Source organism: Pseudophryne corroboree, chromosome 3 (assembly GCF_028390025.1).
Source record: "Pseudophryne corroboree isolate aPseCor3 chromosome 3, aPseCor3.hap2, whole genome shotgun sequence".
Lineage (NCBI taxonomy): Eukaryota > Metazoa > Chordata > Amphibia > Anura > Myobatrachidae > Pseudophryne > Pseudophryne corroboree.
The window spans coordinates 310624215-310651945 of record NC_086446.1 but is presented as its reverse complement, the minus strand read 5'-3'; the positions used below and the strand labels follow the sequence as shown (position 1 = coordinate 310651945).

The window sequence follows — 27731 nt, the reverse complement described above, 5'->3', positions numbered from 1 at the left end:
TATATATGAGGGATGCTCAAAGAGACATTTGTTTACTAAGCTCCAGAATAAATGCTATGTCTATTTCTGCTAGGCGACTCCTGTGGACCCGACAGTGGACGGGGGATGCCGACTCAAAGCGGCATATGGAGTCGTTGCCTTACAAGGGGGAGGAGTTGTTTGGAGAAGGCCTCTCGGACCTTGTCTCTACTGCTACCGCCGGTAAATCGAATTTCTTACCTTATGTCCCCCCGCAGCATACTAAAAAGGCACCTCATTATCAAATGCAGTCCTTTCGTTCCAATAAAAGCAAGAAGGTACGGGGATCGTCCTTCCTTGCCAGAGGAAGAGGCAAGGGAAAAAAGCTGCATGCAGCTAGTTCCCAGGAGCAGGAGTCCTCCCCTACATCTGCAAAGTCCACCGCATGACGCTGGGGCTTCCCGGGGGGGAGTCGGCTCAAGTGCGGGTGCGTCTTCGATTTTTCAGCCAGGTCTGGGTTCACTAACAGGTGGATCCCTGGGCTATAGAGATTGTCTCTCAGGGATACAGGCTGGAATTCGAAGACGTGCCTCCTCGCCGGTTTTTCAAATCGGCTCTGCCAGTTTCCCCATCAGAGAGGGAGTTAGTGTTGACTGCAATTCAAAAATTGTACCTTCAACAGGTGATAGTCAAAGTTCCTCTTCTCCAGCAAGGAAAGGGGTATTACTCAACCCTGTTTGTGGTCCCGAAACCGGACAGTTCGGTCAGGCCCATTTTGAATCTAAAATCCCTGAAATTGTACTTGAAAAAGTTCAAGTTCAAGATGGAATCGCTCAGAGCGGTCATCGCCAGCCTGGAGGGGGGGGGGGATTGGATGGTGTCCCTGGACATAAAGGATGCATACCTTCATGTTCCGATTTTCCCTCCTCATCAGGCGTTTCTGAGATTTGCAGTACAGGACTGTCATTACCAATTTCAGACGTTGCCGTTTGGGCTTTCCACAGCCCCGAGAATTTTCACCAAGGTAAAGGCGGAAATGATGGTGCTCCTGCGCAAGCAGGGGGTCACAATTATCCCATACTTGGACGATCTCCTCATAAAGGCGAGATCTCGGAAGAAGTTGCTGGACAGCGTGTTGCTGTCGGTGAGGATGTTGCAGGGGCACGGCTGGATTCTCAATTTACCGAAGTCCCAGCTAGTCCCTACAACGCGCCTGACCTTTCTGGGTCTGATTCTAGACACAGACCAGAAAAAGGTTTTTCTTCCGATGGAAAAGGCTCAGGAGCTCATGGCCCTGGTCAGGAACCTATTAAAGCTAAAAATGGTTTCAGTGCATCATTGCACACGTGTCCTGGGGAAGATGGTGGCATCGTACGAGGCCATCCCCTTCGGCAGGGTCCATGCGAGGACCTTTCAATGGGATCTACTGGACAAATGGTCCGGGTCCCATTTTTCAAATGCATCAAAGGATCTCCCGGTCTCCCAGAGCCAGGGTATCTCTCCTGTGGTGGCTGCACAGTGCTCACCTCCTAGAAGGCCGCAGGTTCGGAATTCAGGACTGGATCCTGGTGACCATGGACGCAAGCCTCCGAGGTTGGGGAGCGGTCACACTGGGAAGAAATTTCCAAGGTCTCTGGTCAAATCTGGAGACTGGTCTCCACATCAACGTCCTGGAGTTGAGGGCCCTATACAACGCCCTACGCCAAGCGGAGGCATTGCTTCGGGACAAACCGGTTCTGATTCAGTCAGACAATGTCACGGCAGTGGCTCATGTAAACCGCCAAGGCGGCACAAGGAGCAGAGTGGCCATGGCAGAAGCGACCAGGATTCTTCGCTGGGCGGAAGGCCATGTAAGCGCCCTATCAGCAGTATTCATCCCGGGGGTGGACAACTGGGAAGCGGACTTCCTCAGCAGACATGACCTGCATCCAGGAGGGTGGGGACTTCATCCAGAAGTCTTCGCACAGATCGTGGGTCGGTGGGGACTGCCTCAGATAGACATGATGGCGTCCCGTCTCAACAAAAAGCTAAAGCGGTATTGCGCCCGGTCCAGGGGCCCTCAGGCGGTAGCGGTAGACGCTCTAGTGACACCTTGGGTGTTCAGATCGGTCTATGTGTTCCCTCCTCTACCTCTCATACCCAAGGTGTTGAGAATAATAAGGCTAAGAGGAGTCAGAACGATCCTCATTGTTCCGGATTGGCCACGAAGGACTTGGTATCCGGATCTGCAAGAGTTGCTCACAGAAGATCCGTGGCCTCTTCCCCTAAGGCAGGATCTGCTGCAGCAGGGGCCCTGTCTGTTCCAAGACTTACTGCGGCTGCGTTTGACGGCATGGTGGTTGAACGCCGGATCCTAGCGGAAAAAGTTATTCCGGAGGAGGTCATTCATACCCTGATCAAGGCTAGGAAGGACGTGACATCGAAACTTTATCACCGTATATGGCGAAAATGTGTCTTGGTGTGAGGCCAGAACTGCTCCTACGGAGGAGGTCCATTTGGGCCGTCTGCTTTACTTCCTGCAAACGGGAGTGAATTTGGGCCTAAAATTAGGGTCCATAAAGGTCCAAATTTCGGCCTTATCCATTTTCTTCCAAAAAGAATTTGCTTCTCTTCCTGAAGTACAGACATTTGTGAAGGGGGTACTGCATATTCAGCCTCCCTTTGTACCTCCGGTGGCACCTTGGGATCTTAACGTGGTATTAAGTTTCCTCAAGTCACCTTGGTTTGAACCACTCAAGACGGTGGAATTGAAATATCTCACTTGGAAAGTGGTTATGTTATTGGCCTTGGCGTCTGCAAGGCGTGTTTCGGAATTGGCGGCTTAGTCGTACAAAAGCCCTACCTGGTTTTTCATGTGGAAAGGGCAGAATTGAGGACTCGTCCTCAATTTCTGCCAAAGGTGGTCTCATCTTTTCATATGAACCAACCTATTGTCGTGCCTGTGGCTACGCGGGACTTGGGGGATTCCAAGTCCCTGGATGTGGTCAGGGCTTTGAAGATTTGTGTCCAGAACAGCTAGGATCAGGAAGACTGTAGCTCTGTTTGTTCTGTATGCGGCCAACAAGGTTGGCGCTCCTGCTTTAAAGCAGACTTTCTCTAACGTCCTAGTGGATGCTGGGGACTCCGTCAGGACCATGGGGAATAGCGGCTCCGCAGGAGACAGGGCACAAAAGCAAGCTTTTAGGATCACATGGTGTGTACTGGCTCCTCCCCCCATGACCCTCCTCCAAGCCTCAGTTAGGTTTTTGTGCCCGTCCGAGCAGGGTGCAATCTAGGTGGCTCTCCTAAAGAGCTGCTTAGAAAAAGTTTTTAGGTTTATTATTTTCAGTGAGTCCTGCTGGCAACAGGCTCACTGCATCGAGGGACTTAGGGGAGAGATTTTCAACTCACCTGCGTGCAGGATGGATTGGAGTCTTAGGCTACTGGACATAGCTTCAGAGGGAGTCGGAACACAGGTCACCCTGGGGTTCGTCCCGGAGCCGCGCCGCCGATCCCCCTTACAGATGCTGAAGATCGAGGGTCCGGAAACAGGCGGCAGAAGGCTCTTCAGCCTTCATGAAGGTAGCGCACAGCACTGCAGCTGTGCGCCATTGTTGCTACACACTTCACACTGAACGGTCACGGAGGGTGCAGGGCGCTGCTGGGGGCGCCCTGGGCAGCAATATTTAATACCTTTCATGGCAAAGAATACATCACATATAGCCATTGAGGCTATATGTATGTATTTAACCCAGGCCAGATATCTCAAAACCCGGGAGAAAAGCCCGCCGAAAAGGGGGCGGGGCTTATTCTCCTCAGCACACAGCGCCATTTTCCTGCTCAGCTCCGCTGTGAGGAAGGCTCCCAGGACTCTCCCCTGCACTGCACTACAGAAACAGGGTAACAAAGAGAAGGGGGGCATATTTTGGCGATATTTATATATTTAAAGCGCATATAACAAAAACAACACCTTTTAGGGTTGTTTATATACATTTTATAGCGCTTTTGGTGTGTGCTGGCAAACTCTCCCTCTGTCACCCCAAAGGGCTAGTGGGGTCCTGTCTTCGATAAGAGCATTCCCTGTGTGTCTGCTGTGTGTCGGTACGTGTGTGTCGACATGTATGAGGACGATGTTGGTGTGGAGGCGGAGCAATTGCCGGTAATGGTGATGTCACCCCCTAGGGAGTCGACACCGGAATGGATGGCTTTAATTATGGAATTACGTGATAATGTTAGTACATTACAAAAGTCAGTTGACGAAATGAGACGGCCGGAAAACCAGTTAGTACCTGCTCAGGCGTCTCAGACACCGTCAGGGGCTGTAAAACGTCCCTTACCTCAGTCAGTCGACACAGATGAATCTAGTGTCGACGGTGAAGAAACAAACGTATTTTCCAATAGGGCCACACGTTATATGATCACGGCAATGAAGGAGGCTTTGCAGATCTCTGATACTGCAGGTACCTCAAAAAGGGGTATTATGTGGGGGGTGAAAAAACTACCTGTAGCTTTTCCAGAATCAGAGGAATTGAATGACGTGTGTGATGAAGCGTGGGTTAACCCAGATAGAAAACTGCTAATTTCTAAGAAGTTATTGGCATTATACCCTTTCCCACCAGAGGTTAGGGCGCGCTGGGAAACACCCCCTAGGGTGGATAAAGCGCTCACACGTTTATCAAAACAAGTGGCGTTGCCGTCTCCAGATACGGCCGCCCTCAAGGATCCAGCAGATAGGAGGCTGGAAACTACCCTGAAGAGTATATACACGCATACTGGTGTTTTACTCCGACCAGCAATAGCCTCAGCCTGGATGTGCAGTGCTGGGTAGTGTGGTTGGATTCCCTGACTGAAAATATTGATACCCTGGATAGGGACAGTATTTTATTGACTCTAGAGCAATTAAAGGATGCGTTTCTTTATATGCGAGATGCTCAGAGGGATGTTTGCACTCTGGCATCGAGAGTAAGTGCGATGTCCATATCTGCCAGAAGAAGTTTATGGACGCGACAGTGGTCAGGTGATGCGGATTCCAAAAGGCATATGGAAGTATTGCCATATAAAGGAGAGGAATTATTTGGGGTTGGTCTATCGGATCTGGTGGCCACGGCAACTGCCGGCAAATCCACTTTTTTACCTCAGACCCCCTCCCAACAGAAAAAGACACCGTCTTTTCAGCCGCAGTCCTTTCGCTCCTATAAAAACAAGCGGGCAAAAGGACAGTCTTATCTGCCACGAGGCAGAGGAAAGGGTAAGAGAGGGCAGCAAGCAGCCCCTGCCCAGGACCAGAAGCCCGCCCCGGGTTCTACAAAGCCATCAGCATGACGCTGGGGCTTTACAAGCGGACTCAGGAGCGGTGGGGGGTCGACTAAAGATTTTCAGCAATCAGTGGGCTCGCTCACAGGTGGACCCGTGGATCCTGCAGATAGTATCTCAGGGTTACATGTTGGAATTCGAAAGATCTCCCCCTCGCCGTTTCCTAAAGTCTGCTTTACCAACGTCTCCCTCAGAAAGGGCGACGGTATTGGAAGCCATTCACAAGCTGTATTCTCAGCAGGTGATAGTCAAGGTACCCCTCCTACAACAGGGAAAGGGGTATTATTCCACACTATTTGTGGTACCGAAGCCGGACGGTTCGGTAAGACCTATTCTAAATCTGAAATCCTTGAACCTGTACATACAGAAATTCAAGTTCAAGATGGAGTCACTAAGAGCAGTGATAGCGAATCTGGAAGAAGGGGACTTCATGGTGTCCCTGGACATAAAAGATGCTTATCTGCATGTCCCAATTTACCCCTCACACCAAGGGTATCTCAGGTTCGTGATACAAGACTGTCATTATCAGTTTCAAACGCTGCCGTTTGGGTTGTCCACGGCACCTCGGGTCTTTACCAAGGTAATGACCGAAATGATGGTTCTTCTACGAAGAAAAGGCGTATTAATTATCCCTTACTTGGACGATCTCCTGATAAGGGCAAAGTCCAGAGAACAGCTGGAAGTCGGTGTAGCACTAACCCAAGTAGTGCTTCAACAACACGGGTGGATTCTGAATCTTCCAAAATCTCAATTGTCCCCGACAACACGTCTGCTGTTCCTGGGAATGATTCTGGACACGGTTCAGAAAAAGGTGTTTCTCCCGGAGGAGAAAGCAAGGGAGTTATCCGAACTTGTCAGGAATCTCCTAAAACCAGGAAATGTGTCAGTACATCAATGCACAAGAGTCCTGGGAAAGATGGTGGCTTCTTACGAAGCAATTCCATTCGGCAGATTCCATGCACGAATATTTCAGTGGGATCTGCTGGACAAATGGTCCGGATCGCATCTGCACATGCATCAGCGGATAACACTGTCACCAAGGACAAGGTTGTCTCTCCTGTGGTGGTTGCAGAGTGCCCATCTGTTAGAGGGCCGCAGGTTCGGCATACAGGACTGGGTCCTGGTGACTACGGATGCCAGCCTACGGGGCTGGGGAGCAGTCACACAGGGAAGAAACTTCCAGGGTGTATGGTCAAACCTGGAGACGTCTCTTCACATAAATATACTAGAGCTAAGAGCAATCTACAATGCTCTAAGCTTGGCGAAACCGCTGCTTCAGGGTCAGCCGGTGTTGATCCAGTCGGACAACATCACGGCAGTCGCCCACGTAAACAGACAAGGCGGCACGAGAAGCAGAAGAGCAATGACAGAAGCTGCAAAAATTCTTCGCTGGGCGGAAAATCATGTCATAGCACTGTCAGCAGTGTTCATCCCGGGAGTGGACAACTGGGAAGCAGACTTCCTCAGCAGACACGACCTTCACCCGGGAGAGTGGGGACTTCATCCGGAAGTTTTCCACATGATTGTGAACCATTGGGAAAAACCAAAGGTGGACATGATGGCGTCTCGCCTCAACAAAAAACTGGACAGATATTGCGCCAGGTCAAGAGACCCTCAGGCAATAGCTGTGGACGCTCTGGTAACACCGTGGGTGTACCAGTCAGTGTATGTGTTTCCTCCTCTGCCTCTCATACCAAAGGTACTGAGAATTATACGGAAAAGGGGAGTAAGAACAATACTAGTGGCTCCGGATTGGCCAAGAAGAACTTGGTATCCGGAACTTCAAGAGATGCTCACGGAAGATCCGTGGCCTCTACCTCTAAGAAGGGATCTGCTTCAGCAGGGACCTTGTATGTTCCAAGACTTACCGCGACTGCGTTTGACGGCATGGCGGTTGAACGCCGGATTCTAAAAGAAAAGGGCATTCCAGAGGAAGTTATTCCTACCTTGATTAAAGCTAGGAAGGAAGTGACCGCACAACATTATCACCGCATTTGGAGAAAATATGTTGCGTGGTGTGAGGCCAAGAAGGCCCCAACGGAAGAATTTCAATTGGGTCGATTCCTACATTTCCTGCAGGCAGGATTGTCTATGGGCCTCAAATTGGGGTCTATTAAAGTTCAAATTTCGGCCTTATCAATCTTCTTCCAGAAAGAATTGGCTTCAGTGCCTGAAGTACAAACTTTTGTCAAGGGTGTACTACATATACAACCCCCAATTGTGCCTCTAGTGGCACCGTGGGATCTAAACGTAGTTTTGGAATTTCTCAAATCTCATTGGTTTGAGCCTCTCAAATCGGTAGATTTGAAGTATCTTACATGGAAAGTAACCATGCTATTGGCCCTGGCTTCAGCCAGGAGAGTTTCAGAGTTGGCGGCTTTATCGTACAAAAGCCCATATCTGATTTTCCATTCGGACAGGGCAGAACTGCGGACACGTCCTCATTTTCTCCCTAAGGTGGTTTCGGCTTTTCACTTGAACCAGCCTATTGTGGTGCCTGCGGCTACTAGCGACTTGGAGGACTCCAAGTTACTGGACGTTGTCAGAGCATTGAAAATATATATTTCAAGGACAGCTGGAGTCAGAAAATCTGACTCGTTGTTTATCTTGTATGCACCCAACAAGATGGGTGCTCCTGCGTCTAAGCAGACGATTGCTCGTTGGATCTGTAGCACAATTCAACTTGCACATTCTGTGGCAGGCCTGCCACAGCCTAAAACTGTAAAAGCCCACTCCACAAGGAAGGTGGGCTCATCTTGGGCGGCTGCCCGAGGGGTCTCGGCATTACAACTTTGCCGAGCAGCTACGTGGTCAGGGGAGAACACGTTTGTAAAATTTTACAAATTTGATACTCTGGCTAAAGAGGACTTGGAGTTCTCTCATTCGGTGCTGCAGAGTCATCCGCACTCTCCCGCCCGTTTGGGAGCTTTGGTATAATCCCCATGGTCCTGACGGAGTCCCCAGCATCCACTAGGACGTTGGAGAAAATAAGAATTTACTTACCGATAATTCTATTTCTCGTAGTCCGTAGTGGATGCTGGGCGCCCATCCCAAGTGCGGATTGTCTGCATTACTTGTACATAGTTATTGTTACAAAAATCGGGTTATTGTTGTGAGCCATCTTTTTTAAGAGGCTACTTCTTTGTTATCATACTGTTAACTGGGTTCAGATCACAAGTTGTACGGTGTGATTGGTGTGGCTGGTATGAGTCTTACCCGGGATTCAAGATCCTTCCTTATCGTGTACGCTCGTCCGGGCACAGTACCTAACTGAGGCTTGGAGGAGGGTCATGGGGGGAGGAGCCAGTACACACCATGTGATCTTAAAAGCTTGCTTTTGTGCCCTGTCTCCTGCGGAGCCGCTATTCCCCATGGTCCTGACGGAGTCCCCAGCATCCACTACGGACTACGAGAAATAGAATTATCGGTAAGTAAATTCTTATTATTGCTCGCTGGATCTGTAACACGATTCAGCAGGCGCATTCTACGGCAGGATTACCATTGCCTAAATCGGTTAAGGCCCATTCCACTAGGAAGGTGGGCTCTTCCTGGGCGGCTGTGCTGTACAGTTGTGCTGAGCAGCTACTTGGTAGGGGTCAAACACCTTTGCAAAGTTCTATAAGTTTGATACCCTGGCTGAGGAGGACCTCCTGTTTGCTCAATTGGTGCTGCAGAGTCATCCGCACTCTCCCACCCGTTTGGGAGCTTTGGTATAATCCCCATGGTCCTTACGGAGTCCCCAGCATCCTCTAGGACGTTAGAGAAAATAAGATTTTACTTACCGGTAAATCTATTTCTCGTAGTCCGTAGAGTATTCTGGGCGTCCCCTCCCAAGTGTGGACTTCTTCTGCAAGACTTGTATATAGTTATTGCTTACATAAGGGTTATGTTATAGTTTCATCAGTTCGAACCGAGTCTATGTTGTTGTTCATGCTGTTAACTGGATAGTTTATCACAGGTTATGCGGTGTGATTGGTGTGGCTGGTATGAATCTTGCCCTTAGGTTAACTAAAATCCTTTCCTCGTACTGTCCGTCTCCTCTGGGCACAGTTTCCCTAACTGAGGTCTGGAGGAGGGGCATAGAGGGAGGAGCCAGTGCACACCCAGAATCCTAAAGTCTTTCTTAAAGTGCTCTATCTCCTGCGGAGCCCGTCTATTCCCCATGGTCCTTACGGAGTCCCCAGCATCCTCTACGGACTACGAGAAATAGATTTATGGTAAGTAAAATCTTATTTTATATATATATATATATATATATATATTATATGTACCAAAGGAGCTAGCAGCGCCACAGATATAGTATCTAGGTTAAAACGACAGTATGGGAAAATTTGTGTTCTAAAATGATTATCAAAATATGACCTGGTGGACACTCCCTTAAGTATTAGGGCGTCAGCTTATAAACCTCAAAAAAGTAGATAGGCACTGGTATATATGCCTAGAAGTGCAAAATGGTGTGGGGGGATGAGGTGTTAGCAAGCGACCAAGGTGTCAAATTAATATTGTAAAACCAGGTATTATGAAAACATAAAATTTATTCAAAAATACAAAGCACTAAAAAGGGGGTAATAATGGGATAATAGCAATTAAAAATGCCTAATTCAGAGTATTTTTAAAAAAACAAAGGCAGAGCTTTTAAAAAATTCAGAGACATGAATGTCGAAGTACATAAAAGGTAAAAAACACGTAAGAGATAAGGTATAAAATGTAAACAGTATATGATAAAAGAGGTAAAAAAAATATGGGACGGTAGCTTAACTTCAGTGGTTGAGGTATAATCAGTGTCACCCAACGCGTTTCGTCCTACATGGACTTCATCAAGGGGTGGTGAGAGGCTAGAGAGAGCATATTTATACCTTAAGACTAGGGGAGGTACTATCAACCTCACTTTCTGTTAGTTAATTAGTGTGGTATTAGCATATGGTCAAAGTGCATAAATGCATATATAAACATAAACCTAGTCTATTGGAAGAACCTGCTGTTATATTTATAGTTAGAAACGAGGCAGTCATTTGCTTCAAAAAAGCAAAAAACGGACGAGTTCGTTGCTTTCCGGTCCGGGCAGTGACAATCTACAATGTAGAAAATAAATAAAAACCATTGAAAGAGAAGGTGTGTCCAAAGCTCACCACTGTCACCTCACTGAGGGAGCCGACAGATAAGCATGTTGAAGGGTACCTGAAATCTGTATATTCCCTCACAGGGGCTATTCATAGACCCACTATAGCTGCCTTTTAGGGACGCAAAAGGTATTGAGGCGTGGGTTCAGGCGTTGGAGTTAGAGCTGCCCGAGGATATTTCTGACAATTCCAGACAATACCTGTCTCACATTACCACTGTCTTTTATTACATTCAAGAGGCATCTTCTGAGGCGAGAGTATTGGTTGCCAAGGCGTCGGCTACGCCGCATACTGTGGTTGAGGTGGATATCTGGGGATATTTTGTTTGGGGAAGACCTGAATAAAATTGTGTCTGAAATGGCAGCTGCTAAAACAGTTTTTCTCCCAACTACTAATCCTTCTGCACAGAAGGCAAAGGGTACTTTTTTTTTTTTTTTTGTTGTTGCTCCTTTCTGCCTCAAGGGAAAGCGAAAGGTCAGGCATACCCCAGACAATATCGCGTTCCTAAAACCACCAAGCCCAGGGCGAAACAGTCTTGGGCAGCCCGTCAGCCTGTTGCAAAACATAAGCCTGCTGCATGATGGGACGGGGTGGGCCTCCCCCTGGGGGGACCCCAGGGTGGGAAGCAGACTTCGACAGTTCACCCAGGTCTGGCTCACGACCACTTCAGACACATGGATACAGGAAATTCTCTCACGGGAACGCTGTCTCCTTCAAGAGATGTCCCCCCTCGCCATTTCTGCACAACAGCTCTACCTTTGGATCCGTTGAAAGCGCAGGCTCTCTAAACGGTTATAGGTTCCCTCCTGAGTGCAGGAGTGGTTGTGCTGGTACCTCAGAGGGGCAGAGGTTACTACTCAAACCTGACTACTCAAACCATTGGGTTTTCTAGTCCCAAAACCCAATGTGTATTTTCGGCCTATACTCAACCTCAAATCTCTGAACAAGTTTGTGAGAGTGTCCAAGTTTCGTATGGAAACGCTGTGCTCAATTGTGCTTGCTATGGAACCAGGAGACTATATGATATTCAGGATGCATATCTGCATATTACTATTGCCATTTTGCAGTTCCTGCAGTTTACTATTAGCAACCTTCACTACCAATTCCAGGCTCTGCCATTTGGAGTGGCTATGGCTGCTCGGATCTTCACCAAGGTCATGGCCGTAATTACGGCCCGCCTCCATCGCCAGGGAATCAGAATCCTCCCGTACTTAGACGACCTGCTGATTCTGGCAAATTATCACAAAGTCCTCCTCGGTCATCTGCAGCTGATGGTGACTTTCCTGCAAGCCCACGGATTAATAAGAAATTGGAAGAAGTCCTCACTGGTCCCAGCACAGAGCATGGTGCACCTAGCACTACTTTTGGGCACATACAGTCCGAGACTCTTCCTGTATCCAGACAAGGCCCTGAAGCTTCAGGACAGGATACGTCGCTTCCTTTATCGTCACAGTATCCATACACTCAGAGATGCAAGTGCTTGGCCTGATGGTGTATACCTTCCACATGATGGAGTACGTTCAATTTCACTCTCGCCGCCTACAACGATTGACCCTATCGAAGTGGGACGGTCTGCCTCATGGGATCAGATACCAGATGGTCTCGTTGACTCCAGAGGTTCATCTATCACTGTCTTGGTGGCTTCAGGGCTAGCCATTGTGCAGGGGCCGTCCATACTAGATCCCCAACTGAGTCCTTCTAACAACGGACGCCAGTCTGCGGGGCTGGGGAGCGGTGTTGGAGCGCCACTCGTTTCAAGGTCGTTGGACCAAGGAGGAATCACTCCTTCCGATAAACATTCTGGAGCTGAGGGCAGTGTTCAATGCACTGACTCTCGCCCTGTCTCTGGTATGGAACAGGCCTGTTCAGTTACAGTCAGACAACTCCACAATGGTGGCATACATAAACCATCAGGAAGGCACTCAAAACCGCATGGCAATGTTGGAAGTGTCCAAAATCCGTTGTTGGGCAGAATGCCATCTGCCAGCCATATCGGCAGTGTTCATTCGGGGCGTTCTGAACTGGGAAGTGGATTTCCTCAGTTGCCAGGACGTTCACAGCGGAGAGTGGAGCCTTCATCCCAAAGTCTTCCAGCTCTTGGTGGACAGGTGGGGCTTACCAGACGTAGACCTCATGGCGCCTCGACACAATCAGAAGGTTCCGATCTTCAGATCAAGAACCAGGGATCCTCGGCCAGCATTTGTGGATGCACTGACAGTTCCGTGGAACTTTCAGCTGCCTTACATATTCCCTCTGGTGTCACTCCTGCCCAGGATACTGAGGAAGTTCAAACAAGAAGGAGGAATGCTGATTCTGGTCGCTCCAGCGTGGCCCAGGCGGCATTGGTTTTCAGACCTGCAGGGTCTGTCATCAGAGCGTCCCCTACTACTTCCTCAGTGTCAAGACCTCGTCAAAGAACCCCTTGTCTATACCCGGACTTGGCTTTGACGCCGTGGCTCTTGAAGCCTCACTCCTGAGGGCCAAAGGATTTACTAAGGCGTTTATTCAAACTATGCTGAAGGCCCGCAAACCGTCCTCTGCCCGGATTTTTTACAGGGTTTGCCATGTTTATTTTACCTAGTGTGCTGATAAGAAATATTAGACTTCCTGCATTCTGACTTTTCTACAAAGAGGCTTGGACTTGGGTCTTCGTCTGGCCTCCCTCAAGGTTCACATATTTGCCTTGTCGGTATGGTTTCAGCTCCAGATTGCCTCAATACCTGATGTGCATACGTTCACACAGAGGGTTTTGCATATTCAGCCTCCCTATGTCCCCCCAGTGGCTCCATGGGATCTGTCTGCTGAAAGACCTGCAAGAGTCTCCATTTGAACCTCTTGAATTGGTGGACCTTAAATGGCTCACGGCCAACGTCCTGTTCTTGCTGGCTATTGCCTCTGCAAGACTGGTGTTTGACTTAGGCTCTTTGTCCTGTTGTCCACCCTTTCTGATTTTTCACAGTGACGAACTCTACAAACTCGTCCTGGTTATTTGCCTAAGGTGGTGTCATTATTTACATAGAAACATAGAATTTGACGGCAGATAAGAACCACTTGGCCCATCTAGTCTGCCCCTTTTTTTATCCTTTAGGTCAGAGCTGGCCAAACCAGTCCTCGAGATCTACCAACAGTTCACATTTTCCAGACCACCTGGCTGGTATACAGGTGCAGTCATTACTAATTAAGATGTGCTGCATTCATTCCTAACTGACCATTCTACAGATCTCCAGGAGGCCTGGAAAACATGAACTGTTGGTAGATCTCGAGGACCGGTTTGGCCAGCCCTGCTTTAGGTAATCTCAAGCCTTTTTGAACCTTAATTATTTGTAAGGATATTCATATGCCTTTCCCAAGCATGTTTTAAATTGCTCTACAGTTTTAGCCTCTACCACCTCTGATGGGAGGCTATTCCACTTGTCCACTATACTTTCTCTGAAGTAATTTTTCCTTACATTTCCCCTGAACCTGCCTCCCTCCAGTTTCAGTGTATGTCCTCGAGTTCTAATACTCCATTTCACCTTAACCAAGAGTTTGTGGTTCTGGCCTTTATCTCTTCGAACTTGTCAACCAAAGAACGTTCTTTGGATGTGGTAATGGCTATCTGTGTCTATAAGGCGGTCGGATTCCCTCTTTGTCCAGTTTGGTTTCCACAAACGTGGCTGGCCTGCGAACAAGCAACCCTTGGCCAGATGGATAAAAATGGTGATTGCACATGCTTATGCACAAGGATCCCAGATCCTGCTGCGATTAAGGTCCATTCTATTCGGTCTGTTGGACATTCTTGAGCGGCCTGCCGTGGCATATCGGCAGAACAATTGTGCAAGGCGGCTACGTGGTCCTCAGTGTACACATTTCTTAGGTTCTATGCCTTTGATACCTTCGCCTCCCAGAATGCCTCCTTTGGGCACCGGATTCTCACATCCGCTAAGGCACGTCCCCTCCCTTGAGGAACTGCTTTAGGACTTCTCCGATGTTTCCCTGTGGAAACCTGTGTACCCTGCTGCAGAATAGGAGAGTTATGGAAGACTTACCATTGTTAACTCTTTATGCGAAGTACACAGGGTTCCACAGGGAGCCCACTCTGACGCACCTTGCTTCCTGGGTTTGTATGGCATTAGCCGCTGGTCCCTTCTCCTGTCGTGAGAATGTGTTCTTATGTGACTAACATCTGCGTTCTCTCTTGCCTTGCGTTGGACTGGTTATCAAAAATGAGCTCTCAGTGTCTGGAGGCCCCTATGCATCCTGGGTCAGCTAAAGCTTTACCTGTTGGTGCCTCTGGATCAAGATCCACTCTACACCCTGATGTTTCCCTGTAGAACCTTGTGTACTTCACAGAGTTAACAATGGTAAGTCTACCTTAACTCTCCTTTTTTCTTCATTTAAAAAGTGACTGTACTTTGAGCGATAGCCTAGTGTAATGTGATTTTGTTTTGTTTGTATTTTGCACAATAATTTCAATAATAATTCTTTTGGATTCAGGGTGCCGGCTTTTCTTCTCCTAGACTGAATAACAATCTGGCTGCTTTGACAGTGGTGCTTCTAATACTTCCCTTGTCACCAGATAAGATAATGTGTTGATCCAGGAAACTCTCATTTCCAGTTACAGTCAGGAAGGATTTTTCACGCCAATTGTGTCCAGGGGTGGGGTGTGGTATGTAATGTCAACATTCATAACATTGACATTGTCATAATGTCTGCATTGGCCATGTCGGCGTTCATCATGTAGACCAGGGATGGGGAACCTTTGGCCCTCCAGCTGTTGCTGAACTACATATACCAGCATGCCTTGCAACAGTTTTGCAATTTGGCCATGCTAAAACTGTTGCAAGGCATGCTGGGATGTGTAGTTCAGCAACAGCTGGAGGGCCAAAGGTTCCTCATCCCTGATGTAGACAGTGACCTATGATTACTGGGGGCGCAGCGGTCATGTGACTGACTTTCTGGTCTGAGCTGTGATTCCCCCGGTTTAAGGGAGTATTCTATCCCTAATGCTTTCTTATAACCAACGCTCTAGTGCCTAATCACAATGCTGAAAGTCTGACTATCCATATTTTGAAAAGCGCCGGGAATTGGCTCCCGGGGCTATTCATTACAGCGCAGTATTAAGTTGGAGGATGCCTGTTCATCTGGACTAAACAGTGTTTTGTCGGCAGAACCGGCATTCTCATACTCAAATGCCCAGCTCAATGCTGTTTCCACCGCGCCAAGGGCAGAAATCCGCATTGCGCTGGCACTTTTGTCTGATTTCTGCTTACAGACCTCCAGGGCTGCGAGAAGAAATCCCGTTGTCGGCTGTCACAAGGTGCTATATTGAAAAGCCCCGGGAGCTAATTCCCGGAGCTGTTCAACTGTCTTGAAATTAATCGTGCCCTATATGTATTGTGACATTTGGCCTAGCAACAAGATGATGATGTTTGATTTATTTTAAATATGTTCTCTATTTTATGGCTGTGGTATATGGTGATAAAGCTGCACCATTTGCCTACAGTTTATTAACCTCTATTCTCTGCTAGCCTGGCCCAAGGAAGAATGGCTGCATGAAGCACCCTCATTGTTCAGAAGAAACTTCACTCCCCCCGCCGCCGGGTCGCCCGTTGGCTGTATCCGCCGTCGGGCAGCTCAGCGGCGGATCGCCGAATGTGTAGGGCCATTTACTGAATATCGGGCGTTAGCTGGGCCAATCAAGTAATTGCGGCTTTTGATTGCTCCTTTTTTTTTTCACCCACTTACTTCTGCAGCCATTTTAACGTTACTTGCTTTGGAGGATCAAGACCATAAAGATGGAGAGAACACATCTTCCTTCGCAGAAAGGGTTCACTCCTATTATCACTCTGCACAATACTTTTTTAAATGCTGATCTTAATAGTCTGGTACTGTGGGTAAACAATCAGTAGATACTCTGCATCTTAGAAGATGCTGCACTGTTCAATGAAAGCTTTATGCTCAGGTGACCGTGTATTTTGATCCTTTTGAATTACATATGCCAGCTGTAAGACTTATTATCGTTTCAGCAAAATGGTTATTGCGACTTTGCAGTGCAGAAGGAAACATGTAAAAGTGATTGAATTTTGGCATGGATCTACAGTTGAGATGTGTTTTTAAATGTTTACAGTGGCGAGCAGATATCCCCACTTGTTAGACACAGAATTCCACGCAAAACAAATGATCCCTGCAGGATGTTTTATCAGAGCGTGATTATAATAGCTGTTCTGAAAATATGTGTGTGCAACTAAAGAGGCAGTTGAACAGAGAAAAATAAATAGTGAACGTATGACTGGTGCTTTCCATCTGTTTCTATGGAATTTAATTGGTAATTGGGTGTGACCACAAGAACAGTAGACAGATAAGTGAGAGAGAGCTGTGTGTTGTCCGTTATGTGCTGCCTGTGAGATAAGTAGTAGTTTATTTGTAAAAGTTCTTTCTCAAGGGTATAGAAGTTAAGGTTGATGACAGTTGTAATTCAGTAACATCTGAAATATTCATTTCTAACCAGAAAGCTGTCTTTTTAATATCATACATGCCATGTTCTTTATTTCCACAAATATCTAGACTGTCTTTGCTAGCTAGCATTGTGTTAGAACAATACTACAGGCCTGATCAGGCTGAAATGTGTCCATCTGGGTGTGACACTGCCCCTCTCAACCGTATCCTGTGTGCTATTCGCCTGTTGCCGATAAGGGTTGTGAATTAAAAATGTAATTTTATTTAAAAAAAAAAAAGCTTGAAAGCAGTTTGTTTAATGTGGTGGTAATTGAGGTCCTAGAAGTTAGTGTGAGGAAATAAACCATTTTCTCCATTTACTCTGTATGACCATTGTGTTCTGCCTTCTGTCTTGTCACCTGCATACACACAGTTGAGAGAGTCACTATGGACATCCAAAAATCGTCACTGGTCTGGTCACAAACTTTGTGACTCATTGATGTTTGTTCTTAGTGGATGGATTAGACTGCGTTCTAATGACTTTTCTCATACGTCCTAGAGGATGCTGGGGATGCTTCAAGAACCATGGGGTATAGACTGGATCCGCAGGAGACATGGGCACACTATAAGACTTTGAATGGGTGTTAACTGGCTCCTCCCTCTATGCCCCTCCTCCAGACTCCAGTTAGATTCTGTGCCCAGTGAGACTGGATGCACACTGAGGAGTTCTCCTGAGTTTCTCTGAAAAATACTTTATTTAGTTCTGTTATTTTTAGGGAGACCTGCTGGCTACAGGCTCCCTGCATCGTGGGAGTGAGGGGAGAGAAGCAGACCTACTCTTAAGAGTTCAAGGGCTCTGCTTCTTAGGCTACTGGACACCATTAGCTCCAGAGGGTTCGATCACTACAGTACGCCTAGCTGCTTGTTCCCAGAGCCGCGCCGTCGCCCCCTCACAAAAGCTGGAAGACAGAAGCCGGGTGAGTATGAGAAGGCAGAAGACTTCAGTGACGGCAAAAGAGGTACCGCGCAGCGCCCCATGCTCCCACGCTTATCACGGCAGCGCAGGGGGGGCACCCTGGGCAGCATGAGACCTCAGATAAACTGGCATGTATAGTAACAGTGCTCCGGGCACTAGTTCAGGGACCCCCGCAAGTATAATCAGTAATTTGAGCGGGACTGAAGCGCGTCATGTAGGGGGTGTGGCTTAGCCGCACAGCTCTGACCAGCGCCATCTTCTCTCTCCTCAGAAGCTGCAGAGACACTGACCCTGTCTTCCGCACTGCTGTACAAGTAACGGGGTGAAAAACGGGGGGGGGGGGGGGCACAGCCAATTTGGTGCTGATTGATTATATTAAAAGCGCTATAACAGGGCTGGGCAGTCACCTTACTGGCCTCAGTACCGGGATAGGCGCTGGGTGTGAGCTGGCAGATCTCTCTGTGTCCCTCTTGCAGGCTTTTATTGTGGGTCTGTCTCCTATAGCCCCAGTGTGCTTGTGGCTGTCGGTACACGTGTGTCGACATGTCTGAGGTGGAATGCTCTTCCCAGGAAGAGGCTGGAGTGGGGACAGAAAATACTGTGAGTGGCTGTGTCGGCACCGCCGACGGATGATTGGGTGAATATGTTGAGTGTTTTAAATGAAAATGTGACAAAATTGACTAAGAGATTTCATAAATCTGAGTTTAAGAACCAAACATGGAGAAAATCCATGGAAGATGCTTTGTCACAGACCCAGACCTCTTCGTGGTCGCAGAAACGTGCATTTGCCCAGATAGTAGATACAGATACCGACACGGACTCTGAGTCCAGTGTAGACTATAGTGATGCCAGATTACATCCAAAACTGGCCAAGAGTATTCGGTACATGATTGTGGCGATAAAGTACGTACTACATATTACTGAGGACCTTGCTGTCCCTCATACAAGGGTCTGTATGTTTAAAGGAAAGAAACCTGAGGTAACGTTTCCTCCCTCTCATGAACTGAACGCACTTTTTGAAAAGGCTTGGGAAAATCCTGACAAAAAGATACATGTTCCCAAAAGAATTCCAGTGGCATATCCGTTCCCCTCTGGGGACAGGGAAAGGTGGGAGTCAATCCCCACGGTAGACAAATCTTTATCGCGTCTACCCAAAAAGGTGGCGCTTCCGTCCTCTGACACGGCAGCCCTAAAGGATCCTGCGGATCGTAAGCAGGAAAATACACTAAAATCCATTTGTCACTACAGGGTCGCTACTCAGGCCTGCCGTTGCTGCGGCATGGGTGAGTAGCGCTATTGAAAAGTGGGCAGATAACTTGTCATCTGAGGTAGATTCCCTAGACAGGGATAGTGTACTTTTGACTCTGGGTCACATCAGGGACGCTGCAGCATATTTAAAAGAAGCTGTAAGGGATATTGGCCTTTTGGGTTCAAGGGCCAATGCCATGGCGGTCTCTGCAAGGAGAGCGTTGTGGTTACATCAATGGAATGCTGATGCTGACTCTAAGAAGGCGATGGAGGCTCTACCGTTTAACGGTAGGGTTTTGTTTGGCGACGGCCTCACTGACCTGGTGTCTACGGCTACCGCGGGTAAGTCTTCCTTTTTACCTTATGTCCCTGCGCAGCAGAAGAAACCGCCTCACTATCGGAGGCAGTCCTTTCGGCCCAATAGATTCAAAAAAGGACGTGGGTCTTCCTTCCTTGCTGCAAGGGGGAGAGGTTGGGGAAAAAGGTCACAGGCTGTGGCAAGTTCACAGGAGCAGAAGTCCTCTCCGGCTTCTACCAAATCCACCGCATGATGCTGGGGCTCCTCTGCGGGAGTCCGTACCAGTGGGGGCACGTCTCAAGCTCTTCAGCCACGTCTGGGTACACTCGGACCTGGATAGTAGACATTGTAACCCAGGGGTACAAGTTAGAGTTTCAAGACGTGCCCCCTCACTAATTTTTCAAATCAGCCTTGCCAGCTTCTCTTCCAGAAAGGGAGTTGCTAAGCGCTGCGATACTAAAGTTGTGTCAAAATCAAGTGATTGTCACGGTACCCCCGTCTCAACAGGGGAAAGGGTTTTATTCGAGCCTGTTCGTGGTCCTGTAGCCGGAGGGCTCAGTCAGACCGATTCTAAACCTAAAATCCCTCAATTTCTTTCTGAAAAAACTCAAGTTCAAGATGGAGTCTCTACGAGCAGTGATCTCCAGTCTGGAGGAGGGGGATTTTATGGTGTCGGTTGACATAAAAGATGCCTACTTACATATCCCCATATGTCCTCCACATCAGGCTTACCTGAGATTTGCTGTGCAGGATTGTCATTACCAATTTCAGACGTTGCCGTTTGGTCTGTCCACGGCTCCGAGGATTTTCACCAAAGTAATGGTGGAAATGATGGTTCTCCTGCGCAAGCAGGGAATCACAATTATCCCGTACTTGGACGATCTCCTCATAAAGGCGAGGTCCAAGGAGCAATTGTTGAAGAATGTTGCCCTTTCACTGACGATTCTGCAACAACATGGTTGGCTCCTAAATTTGCCAAAATAACAGTTGGATCTGACGACACGGCTGGGTATGATTCTGGATACAGAATTGCAAAGTTTTTCTTCCAGTGGAAAAAGCTCTGGAAATACAGAACATGGTAAAACAGATTCTGAAACCAGTTCTTCACTGCACTCGGTTGCTGGGGAAGATGGTGGCGGCCTACGAGGCCATTCCGTATGGCAGGTTCCATGCCAGGGTGTTTCAGTGGAACCTGCTGGACCAGTGGTCCGGGTCTCACCTGGACATGCACCGGAAAATAATTCTATCTCCCAGGACCAGAATTTTCCTTCTGTGGAGGCTGCACAGTTCTCACCTTCTGGAGGGACGCAGGTTCGGGATCAGGATTGGATCCTGGTGACCACAGATGCAAGCCTCCGAGGCTGGGGAGCAGTCATACAGGGAAGAAACTTTCAGGGAAAGTGGTCAAGCCAGGAAGCTTGTCTACACATAAACATTCTGGAATTAAGAGCCATCCACAACAGCATACTGCAAGCAGAACATCTTCTTCGAGGTCTGCCGGTCTTGATTCAGTCAGACAACGTGACAGCAGTGGCGTACATAAACCTCCAAGGCGGAACAAAAAGCAGAGCGGCGATGGCCGAGGCCACGAAGATTCTTCACTGGGCGGAAAGACATGCCAGCGCTCTGTCAGCGGTCTTCATTCCAGGAGTGGACAACTGGGAAGCAGACTTCCTCAGCAGACACGATCTCCATCCAGGACAGTGGGGTCTTCATCAAGAGGTCTTTGCAGAAGTGACAAGTCGTTGGGGAGTTCCTCAAGTGGACATGATGGCGTCCCACCTCAACAAGAAACTTCAGAGATATTGTTCCAGGTCAAGGGACCCTCAAGCGATAGGGGTGGACGCCCTAGTGACACCGTGGGTGTTTCAGTCGGTCTATGTGTTCCCTCCACTTCCACTCATTCCAAAGGTAATAAAAATTATAAGAAGAACAAGGGTTCAGGCGATCCTCATTCTTCCGGATTGGCCAAAAAGGGCCTGGTATCCAGATCTTCAGGAGTTGCTCATAGAAGATCCCTGGCCTCTTCCTCTTTGGAAGGACCTGTTACAACAGGGGCCGTGCGTGTATCAGGACTTACTGTGGCTGCGTTTGACAGCGTGGCGGTTGAACGCCAAATTCTAGCCCGAAAGGGTATTCCCAGTGAAGTCATTCCTACACTTCTTGAAGCTAGAAAAGAAGTAACGGCAAAGCATCACCACCGTATTTGGAGAAAATGTGTCTTGGTGTGAATCTAAGAAGGCTCCTACGGAAGAACTTCACCTGGGGCGTTTGCTCCATTTCCTACAAGCAGGTGTGGATGCGGGCCTAAAGTTAGGCTTTATTAAAGTACAGATTTCGGCCTTGTCGATCTTTTTTTCAAAAAGAATTGGCCTCCCTTCCAGAAGTTCAGACCTTTGATGTTGTTGGCCTTGGCGTCTGCAAGGCGAGTGTCTGAGTTGGCGGCTTTGTCTCACAAAAGCCCCTATTTGATTTTCCATGCTGATAGAGCGGAGTTGAGAACTCGTCGGCAATCTCTGCCAAAAGTGGTTTCATCATTTCCTGTTAACCAGCCAATTGTGGTGCCAGTGGCTACTGACGCCTTGGCGGAGTCAAAGTCTCTCGATGTGGTCAGAACTTTGAAGATCTGTGTCGCCAGAACGGCGCAGATTAGGAAAACAGAGGCTCTGTTTGTCCTGTGGTCTCCCAACAAGATTGGGGCTCCTGCTTCTAAGCAGACTATTGAGCGCTGGATTTGTAATACGATTCATCAGGCTCATTCTACGGCAGGATTGCCGTTACCGAAATCGGTGAAAGCCCATTCTACCAGAAAGGTGGGTACATCCTGGGCGGCTGCCCGGGGAGTCTCGGCGTTACAACTTTGCCGAGATGCTACTTGGTCGGGTTCAAACACCTTTGCGAAGTTTTACAAGTTTGATACCCTGGCTGAGGAGGCCTCTTGTTTGGTCAATCGGTGTTGCAGAGTCATCCGCACTCTCCCGCCCGTTCTAGAGCTTTGGTATAAACCCCATGGTTCTTGAAGCATCCTCTAGGACGTATGAGAAAATGGGATTTTAATACCTACCTGTAAATCCTTTTCTCTTAGTCCGTAGAGGATTTTGGGCAGTTTGGTTATAGTTACGCTCATATTGCGTTGAGTTCAGTCAATCTGTGACTGTTGTTGGTCATGCCGTTGCATGCGTTTTTGTTGAATGCCATGTTGTACGGCGTGTTAGTGGTGTGAGCTGGTATGTATCTCACCTTAGTTTCAAATAATTAAATAAATCCATTTCCTCGAAATGTCCGTCTCCCTGGGCACAGTTCCTATAACTGGAGTCTGGAGGAGGGGCATAGAGGGAGGAGCCAGTTCACACCCATTCAAAGTTTGATAGTGTGCCCATGTCTCCTGCGGTTCCCGTCTATACCCCATGGTTCTTGAAGCATCCTCTACGGCAGTGATTTTCAACCTCTTTTTACTCACGGCACACCAAACAATATTTTAAAATTGCCAAGGCACACCATCCATTCCCCACAGAAACCCCCCCAAAAAACACACATTGGCCCTCACAGTAATAAAAAATCCACACATACATGGGCCTACACAGAAAAAACAATCACATTGCTCCCCACATAAATCATGTTGCTCCTTACATAAATCCTATTTCTCTCCACATAAATCAATCACATTTCTTCCCACATAACTTCTATTGCTCCCCACATGAATTATTCACATTGTTCCCCCCCATAAATCCTTTTGCTCCCCACAGGAGAAATAACATAACAAATATTAGCCCCCACCGGTCAGCTGTCCTCCTCCCTGTCCCTCAGTGGCGGGGGTTGTTCATAGTGGAGTGCTGCGAATACTGAGCAGCGGGCGGTCGGGCAGGTGTGGATGTGGGTGGGCAAGGAAAGCTGTGGATGCAGGCGGGAACTGGAAGATGTGTATGCAGGTGGGTGGGCTGGCTGGGTGGTGAGTTGCGGCGGCCGTGACCTATGATATCACACCGCTGCGTCATCAAGGCACAGGTCACAGCCGGAGCATGAATGAGCCTCTAAGAAGAGCCCGGGCCAACAGTTCACTCTGAAGGTGCAGGAAGCTGCTCTGGCTCCGCGGCACACCTTGCAACTGGTCGCGGCACACTAGTGTGCCACGGCACACTGGTTGAAAAAGCCTGCTCTACGGACTAAGAGAAAAGGATTTACTGGTAGGTATTAAAATCCTATTTTTGTTCAGTCCACAAAATGGCTTCCACCAACTACGATGTGTGCTCTTTGGAATTGAAGACTGTTTATATTAACTTTAAAGAGCCTTTCTGTAGGTTTCCCCTGAATCTGTAGGGTCTCTACTGGTAATGCACCATTGATATAGCAAAACAAGCTCTGCTGACTACATGTAGCTTTTTTTCACAATAGGACATCTCTCCCTTCCTATACAGGTTGAGTATCCCATATCCAAATATTCTGAAATACGGAATATTCCGAAATACAGACTTTTTTGAGTGAGATAGCGAAACCTTTGTTTAATACACAAAGTTATTAAAAATACTGTATTAAATGACATTCAGGCTGTGTATATAAGGTGTATATGAAACATAAATGAATTGTGTGCTTAGATTTAGGTCCCATCACCATGATATCTCATTATGGTATGCAATTATTCCAAAATACGGAAAAATCCGATATCCAAAATACCTCTGGTCCCAAGCATTTTGGATAAGGGATACTCAACCTGTATTACTTAATGCAGTTTTGCCTTATTAAAAGAGAAGCATACCCATATTTCCATTGTGTTATAAATACATTAGACTCGATGGGGGTGATTCAGTTGTTCTACCCCGCAGCTGTCACTGGATGGCGCCTAATGAAGCAGTTCAATTGTTGCCTCTGTTCGGGTGCAAATAGCTGCGGAGTCGGACACATTTCAGCTTGCAAGATAGAATTTGTGGTTTTTGTAAGAGAGTATATCTGACTGACTAAGCGAGTTAAGCAGGCACTGTCATTTACAGAACACCTTTTGTACACTCTCCAGCCTGTGGGCTTCTATGTCCTCGGGTGCCTCACAGATTCAATTATGTGCTCTGTGCGTCACAGCTGGTGGAATCAAACATCCAGGCTGATGAAGCCGCTAAGTAAACATTGCTCCTGATTAGGTCAGGTGTTTCTTCTCCCCATTCAGGAGCTGGATTTCTCCTCTGTTTATAGGGGACTATCTGGGAATGGTAAGTTTACCTGTGAAGGAAACTTCCACTGAACGGGTACAGATGTAGAGACGCTCATCAAGCCTGCAGCTTGCCATGTTCACACCAAACCAGGCGTTGAGCTGGTCACCACCGTTCAGCCATGCCGCAGGCTGGATGAGCGTTGTAACATCTGTAGATAGAAAGGGTATGCCTAATCGGGAGAGGTTATACAACATCGCCCTTTTTATTTCTATTACCTGTTCATGTCATTTTATAAGTAACCATATAGTAGTAGTGCTATGTGGTTTGTATTTTTTTTTGTTTTCACTTCTACTCCTGGTGTTTAGGTTGATAATATTTGTGGGAGCCCTGTTTTATGTGCATTATGTGTTTCCTATGGCAAATACAACCAGCAAGTAAAACCAGTGCTGTATGTTTGCTGTGCCTGTGTTCTTTTCAACCACTTGTAATGTTTGCTGTCTCCATCAGTGCAGAAATATCTCTGCCATAGTATTGTCCTAGTGTTTTATTCACTGCTTAGCTGCCATCGCAAGTTGTAAACTTTCTTTATTTTGTAAGAATCCTGGAGTTGCTTGAGAAAATTTGCCCTTAGCTAGCCATGGTATGGGTCCTTCCCTCTCTGTAGCATAACAGGAAGGGAATGCCCATTTAATTAAAGGTAGCACCTTTGACTAACAGCCCCCATACATCAGCAATAAATTGCTATTCCTCCCCGACTGATTGCCGAATATCGCTGGCCGATGGTCGGTGGTGCCAGTGGGTTGGGGAACTGCAGACGCTGATGTGTATATGGGGGCCATTAATTGGAAAGCAAAGTTTGCTAATTAATAATCTGTATTGCTTTGCTGATTCTGAACATGGGAATTGTGTGTTAATTCTATACAGAATGTTTATGGTTTTATATTGTTTCTCAGATCTGTTTTGAATACAAGTGAAAGTAAGATAGTTAGAAAAATAAACCAACTTTCTTTTATATTTTTAGAGGCCTGTATTCTGTTCACTTGACTGATCCAGTTTACTCTGCCCTCACCTCCTGTGCCTTTTAATACCACCGCTGTCCTCATCTCTGTGCAGCTCAGTGACCTTACAAGGAGATGGCCGGTCGAGGCGGAAACGCTCGACCAAACGGGCCGGCAGCCGGCAATAAAATCTGCCAGTTCAAGTTGGTTTTACTAGGGGAGTCTGCAGTGGGGAAATCTAGTCTTGTCCTCCGCTTTGTCAAGGGCCAGTTTCACGAGTACCAAGAGAGCACCATTGGAGGTAAGTTAGCTAAAATGTAAATCTTGTCTTGTAGGCTATGCAAATAATTAGGTCAAAGCTATTGTAGTTTAATCAGTAACCAAGTACTAGTACTAAAATATATTCTGCTTTTCATGCAACAGCCTTCATGTAGATTTCTGGTGTGACTAGTGAGCCGGCAAGTCAGTGTTTGGAACTGTTTCCATCTAGCTCTACACTTTCATTCTTTTCTGCACAGCTATGGGGGTAATTCCAAGTTGATCGCAGCAGGAATTTGGTTAGCAGTTGGGCAAAACCATGCACTGCAGGGGAGACAGATATAACATGTGCAGAGAGAGTTAGATTTGGGTGTGGTGTGTTCAATCTGCAATCTAAATTGCAGTGTAAAAATAAAGCAGCCAGTATTTACCCTGCAAAGAAACAAAATAACCCACCCAAATCTAACTCTCTGCACATGTTATATCTGCCTCCCCTGCAGTGCACATGGTTTTGCCCAACTGCTAAAAAATTTCCTGCTGCGATCAACTTGGAATTACCCCCTATATTCTGTACTGATAGAAGTAGAAGAAAAGCTTTTGCTTGTGTAGCAACCTATAGGGCAGTGATTCCCAACCTCTGTCCATAAGGCACGCTAACTGTCCAAGTTTTAGTGATATCCATGCTTGAGCACAGATTGTTAAATAAAAATAACTGTGGTACTGATGAGTCACTTGTGCTCAAGTATGGCTCTCTTTTAATGTGACTTGAGTACCGTAGTTGGGGACCCCTGCCAGAGGGCATAGTGAAGGCAGATTTAGTGTATGTAATGTGTGTCATTTTTTTTATCCCCCCCCCCTCCCTCCTCTGTACGGGAGAGGTTAAGCCTTCTGCCATTTTCCACTACAACCAATGACAAAACATTATGCTATTAATAAAGCAAAACTGCTGCGATTGTATGTTTAGGGCTCAAGGGATGTGATAATTTATGTAAGTTAAGAGTGATTCTGGAAAGTTGTTGGGAGGAACATAAAGAGGACCTAGCTTGGAATAGAGTGTGGATTAAAAATGGAGTTGCTGTGTTTAGAGTGGTAACAGTACAGGCGATTGAGTCGGAGGAGGAAATAAGGGAGACAGATGACGGTGTAAGAAGGGGAGAGATGAGGGACCAATAAAGTAAAGGCCCATACACACTTGACGATAAAATGAGCGACATCGTTCATTTCAGCCCTCATCAACGACGTCGCTCATTATATCGTCAAGTGTGTATGCATCCGACGACCACCGATGCGCGGGGCGTTAACGACCCTCGCTAATCTGTGGAGCATGTATGCTCAATTTCCACTATGGTCGTTACCGACCAGAGACGTCGTTGAATGTGTATGGTACCAACGACCAAGCCACTGTTCACCAGCCCTGTTCCCAGCTCATTACTTTAATAAACTGTTCAGCTTGGATGCTTCAACGATGAATGGTCTTTGGTCGTTGGTAGTGTGTATGCTCATGTCGTTTGCTCAGCTGTTCAAGGGAAGTTCAAGGGAAGTCGTTAACGACGGTCGTTAACGACGTGTGCATCGTCAAGTGTGTATGGGCCTTAAGAGAGGTCAGATAAGAGACTATTTTTGTTTATTTATGGAGCACCGTCATATCACTCAGCGCTGTACAGAAAATATTTGTCTTTGGGTTGAATTGATATCGACAATCATTATGTTGACAATGTGGATATGTCAGCAGCACAGTTATATTTAATCATTTCGTTCTTTGCTAGAGGCACTGGTGCAATTCCAGAGAGTTGTACAAAAATGAAGGTATATTCTGAAGAGCTTTGCAAATAAACAGGGAAGTGAGCCCCAGATAATCCAGGAACTATTGTGAAGTTACTGATTTACCATTTAGTAATTAGCATGAGCTTTAATGATATAGGGTGTTTAATCCTTTAGCAATGAAAAAGGTGGCCTGAATTGGTGAACAAAAACTATCCTTCCATGTCCAAATGTACGTGTAGGTTCCCATCATGAGCTGTTTTA

At 47.2% G+C, this 27731-nt stretch overlaps 1 protein-coding gene across 2 annotated transcripts in view; it reads left to right on the top strand.

Annotated features, from left to right (window-relative positions):
- Window positions 1-27731, top strand: part of RAB5C (RAB5C, member RAS oncogene family) — a 75156-nt gene that overhangs the window by 20358 nt on the left and 27067 nt on the right. The window contains exon 2 of one of the 2 annotated variants that reach the window (XM_063959423.1): window positions 25564-25749. In XM_063959423.1, coding sequence (XP_063815493.1) covers window positions 25584-25749 — 166 coding nt within the window. In that variant the 5' untranslated portion in view covers window positions 25564-25583. Of the gene's footprint in view, window positions 1-25471; window positions 25750-27731 lie in introns of both variants that reach the window. The other variant, XM_063959422.1, reaches the window with a different exon arrangement.